We start from the raw sequence: 5,634 nt of genomic DNA on the forward strand, positions 1-5,634 counted from the left end.
AGTCAACCACACAACGCTACTGCAAGACATCGAGAGTCCTCCAGGACTGAATAGGTGGACCATGAACTACCTGAGCGGTCGTCAATCATCCGTACTATTTCGAGGTGAAACATCTAAACTGAGAGGAATTAAACAGAGGGTTCCGCAGGGTGGTGTCCTCTCCCCGATACTGTTTAACTTCTACATCTCGAAACTCGATGACCGCGATTATAGCCAAAGTACAGAGCCGCAACAAAATCTTTATGGAACGTCAGCACATAGGGAAAGACAAAGAGACGGCGTTGGCAACATACAAGACAATCGGCCGGCCGGCCTTTAATTATGCACCACCACGGTACGCAGATGAGAAAACTCCAGCCTTGTCAGAATACTGCACTCCGGACCACGACGGGATGCCCCTTGATGTCTCCCATCGAACACCTATGTACATAGTGAGACGCTTATGCTCCCAGTTAAGGAGCATAATGAACTCCTCTCCAAGCAGTTCCTGTTGGGATGTTTTCGTAGAAGTCACCCTTGCAGCCACCTGCCTGGAGCGGAATCGCCTCCTCGGAGCATCAAGGTCTTTCCTTGACTACGTCGACGACATAGTTATGTAGGAAATCTTAATGAAAGTCACAAAGAATCCCTTTCTACATGAAATAAATTTTGCCAAAGCCTGAACGTATGTATTTATTTTGGGTCTTGGGAATTTCGAAAGTATAAAATGATCGGTTACACCTGATCTTAACCCTTCCCTACTTGTTCGACTTTAAAATCAATAAGAAATAAAGCAAAATCGTTGCTTATGTACATACATATATGTATATTTTCTTTGTATGTAGGTTTTTTAGTTTTTAGTTTATCGGTGGTAAGATTTTTATTTATTTACACTTTTTTGATTCTTTATTCCCTAAAATGTCTTAATCTAGTTTAACAGTTAATATTTGCAATCAAAGGTTAAATGCGTTTTTTGCAGTCGGTAACACATTACTTTAGTGATCTTAGGAAAAACTTAAAATCCTTATTAAGCAATAAGTATCACTGGTAAGTAAACGTAATTTTGTTTACAAAAGCCATTTACGGCTAATGTAATGGGGTTCCTTATCTTTCATAAGAGCTCCTGATATTTTGACAGTTCGGTCTATGCATGGGAAGTGGATTAGATATTAGCAGATATTGAACATACCAAATATGTATGTAGTGGTTTTGGTCAAATAACTTTTAAATTGCATTGTTTTAATTTATTTCTATATTTGTTTGCTTTCATTCTTGAATGAATCTATTTACTGCTTAAAATAAAGTTACTACAAACATATATGAATAGGCAAATAATGGCGGCAATTTTTTAGCTGCCAGCTATCTGGGGCAGTGCAGTTGAACTTTAACGGCCATGGGAAATTTGATTGTGATGAATGAAGACAATCGTAAATATACGCGGTTTTAAGGGTCTTCTGGCACAATTTTTACAGTCATCTTCTTCAAGCCACGAAAAATCGTTATATCAAGCGACTTTGTCTTCAATGCTAAAGCCTCATAAACATCTGATGAATTTTTAATTTCCTTATCATTAATTTTCGTAACTATATCACCCGGATAAAGACCACCACTGAAAAGAGCAAAAGGTTATAGATGTAATAAGCACTTAATTTGGCGATAACTCACGTATGTGCCGGCGATCCAATGATTACTTTCCACACCAGAACACCATGGGTTAAGTCACTTGGTACATTCTGTGTGCGATTCTTTAATTCAAAAAGTATGTCGGGTGTTAGCGTAAGCATTGTTATTCCCATATAACGTTTGGCGGGGTAATCCATTTTGCTAACACCTTGTCTTCTACGTTCTTCAGCTCGATTTAGAAAAAGTTTCACGTAGTCAATTGGTATGGCAAAACTTATTCCCGCTGTTACTTTCATTGAATTTACACCTATAGCTTCGCCATCTAGGTTTACAAGTGGCCCGCCTGAATTTCCGAAAGTAATGGCTGCATCGGTTTGTATATAGTTAATATCACGATTTTTCAGTCCAAGTTCTTGCGACGGCCTTTGCGTCGAACTAACAACGCCGGCTGTAACTGTATTACTCAAAGCTAAAGGGCTACCAAGAGCCACAACCCATTCACCTGAACGCAATGTAGAGCTTTGCCCGAGAGACATGACTGGTAAATCTTTACACTGAATACGAACCGTAGCCAAATCAGACGTTTGATCTATATCTTCTACAACACCAGGGAAAGTACGACCATCGTTTAATCTTACTTGCACCATAGTGTGCGGCTTATTGATAACTACATGTGCATTGGTTAGTATAAGTCCATTAGAATCGATTATAAACCCTGAACCGTTTGACGCAGTGACTGGTTTTCCAGTATAGTAGTCAAATTGGCGCATATCTTTAATTTCAATATATACCACTGATGGTGCACATGCGTGCACTACGTCAGCAAGAAAATTATATTGCTTTCGTCGCCCTGAAAGCGGAGGAGATGTGAAAGCAGATACATGTGGTATAATATAGTCCTTTTGGTTATAAACTAGGTAAGCTGATAATGCTGAAACAGCAGCTATCGGTATAAAATTGGATCTCCAAATACTGCCCCGACTGCTTTCTGTTTGTTTATTGCTTTTATATTCATATTTGTTATATTGTTGGCCATTATGTAATTGCTTGAAAGCATTCAACACACACCGAAAGTTTGAAAATTTTAATAAATCATTTATTTTTTTTAAATTATTAAACGCCATACTTATATGCAAGAATCACCTGTGCACAATATTGTGCAAATCAGCTGATAGACCCGTGCTCTTCTTCTTACTGTCTTCTTGCAGTCACCATGAGTATTAAAAAATATTGAACTAACATAGGGAATTCTAAACATTTTATCTTACGGCTTACCATCTGATACACATGTCTTCCTAAATTGAGTGTTGTACGATAAAGAAGTCTTTTAATTAGATTTGAAGATACGTCAAATTTTTGCTTTGACAAAAAAAAAAGAAAGCCGAAAAGTACGAGTCCGTTGGTTTTGAACAACAATTAAAAAATAAATTAATTTATTAAAATGTTGCGCAGTTTCGAGCTTTGATATTGAAAGTCCAAAAATACCCCAAAAAAGACTCTTTCTATTTTGCAAGTGAAAAAAAAAATTTTCAATTTTGTAAACCAAATAATATTTTAAAATTTTATAGAATTAATTACTTTAGGTCAACAAAAAATATTACTACATTTTTACTACTATTAGTAGATACTTGCTTCCAATAATAAAAAAGAACTATTGATGGAAACAGCGAGATCACATGACAAGTTTAATCTTCCACTTATTTATTTAGATTAACGAAGAACAAGTAAGGAAGAGCTACGTTCGGGTGTAACCAAGTCAAAGAAATACCCTCAGGTACATATGTAAGGTTTGTTAGTTATAAGCAAAAAGATGCACCGTAACAAGGAAAATACGCCCCCTCAATTTTATTCAGATAGCTTATAGAGGCCATATACGGGCACACATGTGCGTTCGATCGGTATGTGTAAACATGCGGTTTACTCGTGTATGGGCTTGTTCGCGTACCGATCCATGTTCGCGAAAATGTTTGATTTTTTACGATCGGTGCGCGAACATGTTTATCGTGTATGGCGTTGTAAGCGCACAAAATCTCATTTCAAAAAATTCAAAGAAATTCATGTTTTTTAATAACTTATCTTCTAGTTAAACTAAGAAAATTCTAAAAAAAAAAAATTTCTTTAATTTGTTTAAAAATATGTTCAAACTTGACTTTTCTTATTTTTTTAGTTTAAATAGAAGATAATTTTATGCCAAAGATAATAAATTTTGCCCCAATTCCAACTTTGCCCGCCAATTAAGAATAATCGTAGAAATAAAAAACCGAGAAATCGCGCTTTTCGCTTTTTGCCCAAGCGCTCATATACTTGTACGAGTATGTATCTGTCTGACGCTCGGACACTATTTCCCTTCTAGCTTCGACAACATTTCGAGTTCCAATCTATAACTCTGTTTGTTGTTAGATAATTTTTAAAGAGATTTAAGCGATTGTTTGAAGCTTCTAAAGCAGACTCTCCCCTTAATATAGATTTCGTATCTGAATTTATTGATTTTATAAAAAATTAATTGGCAATTTGGCAAACGAAAAGTGATAAATATAAAAATAAAATTGAGAAAAATAAAAATTGGAATAACTTATTAACGAAATACAAAGAAATAGATAAAAGTGCTACATTAGAAATAAATTCGAAGAAATGTTCCGTTTGCCTGTCGCACATGTTAACTGTGTGAAGAACGAACGCAAAATGGATTTGTGTGTCGTGTATGGGCAAACGAATTCACACGGATCGAACGCACATGTGTGCCCGTGTATGGCCTCTATTACGTATTAGCGGATATATGCGGTAAAAAATCACACAGCAATTCGAAAATTTTTATATTCGGTATATGAGGGAAATATTGAAGCATTTTCAGCAACATATCGAAAAGAATTCTCTCCAAATTTCAGTTATATATCTCATACATCGACCGATATAAAGTCAACTAAAAGCCCTGGGTCCTATGGTCAGTACCAATGGGCTTGAACAGTTTTGCTATTTTTGTTATAAGATGGCGAGTTTCCAAGGCACTATTCTTCTTTGATATTGAAGGAATCACTTGTAAGCCGAAATTTCTGATTTTCACTCCATAACAAAAAAATATTAGAAGAATATTATGTGCCGAATTTGGTTGCAATCGGTTAAGCTGGTCCCGAGATATGTGATTTTACCTAAAATAGGGCGGTGCCACTCCCATTGTCTAATTTGGACCCCGGCATTTTTAAAGCCCTCTCATACCATCTTAGTGGGAAAATTTAATGTCTCTGACGTATTTAGTTAATGATTTATTTCGCTTTTAGTAGTTATCATTCATTCATTCTAGTTGTTGTAGCTTTAGTGGTTTAGGAGATATGAGCATTAAATTAGAGTGCGGGACCACGCCCCTTTTTTGAACGTTTTTGCTGCTGCGATCACCTGTGTCAAATTAGAGTTCTAAATCTTAATTCAGAGCTTGGTAACAGCTCTTTCTACATTTTCGGTTCTTGGCGTTTATGGGTATGATAGCGGTCCGATTACGCCCATCTACGAACTCGTCTTTACGTCTTTATCAAGAAACGAGTATACACGCAGTTTCATCAAGAGTTACCCGGATTTTAACTCATCCCGTCATCCAGATCCCATATATGTATATGCGTAACTCTATATCTATATCTTTTAATTTTAGGAGATACATACAACCGTTAGAAAAACAAAACTATTATATTCTGTAGCAATAAGTTGCAAGAGTATAAAAACTGTCAGATTTGCATGGGAATTGTAAATAAAAACGTAAGCACTCTTTACAATTGTCAAATAAATTTTATTTAACAATTTTTAAAGAAAAACTTTTAACCTATAAATTTTTTGTCTAGTATGAATAACAATCAAGAAATAATAAATGCTAAAGAAATCTAATAAAAATTATTGCCTACCAAAACTTTATGCCTACCGCGCTTATTACCAAAATCAATTGATAGTTTCAATTTTGGAACAAGCGGACAAAAAGGCAATGCTGAACTTAGTTAATAAGGGTGGCAGTACCGATCAGCTGTGTCTTTTGACAAATAGTTTTCTGTC

The 5,634-nt window shown here is 35.7% G+C and overlaps 1 protein-coding gene across 1 annotated transcript; it reads right to left on the reverse strand.

The window, feature by feature from the left end:
* Positions 1-1,213: 1,213 nt before the first annotated feature.
* LOC105229787 (serine protease HTRA2, mitochondrial) lies at positions 1,214-2,784 on the reverse strand. The gene is made up of 2 exons (XM_011210242.4): positions 1,645-2,784; positions 1,214-1,588 (listed from the first exon to the last, which is right to left on the reverse strand). Exons 1-2 carry the CDS (start codon positions 2,724-2,726, stop codon positions 1,423-1,425), a joined length of 1,248 nt encoding a protein of 415 aa, XP_011208544.2. The 5' UTR covers positions 2,727-2,784; the 3' UTR covers positions 1,214-1,422.
* Positions 2,785-5,634: the final 2,850 nt, after the last annotated feature.

Source organism: Bactrocera dorsalis, chromosome 2 (genome assembly GCF_023373825.1).
Source record: "Bactrocera dorsalis isolate Fly_Bdor chromosome 2, ASM2337382v1, whole genome shotgun sequence".
Classification (NCBI taxonomy): domain Eukaryota; kingdom Metazoa; phylum Arthropoda; class Insecta; order Diptera; family Tephritidae; genus Bactrocera; species Bactrocera dorsalis.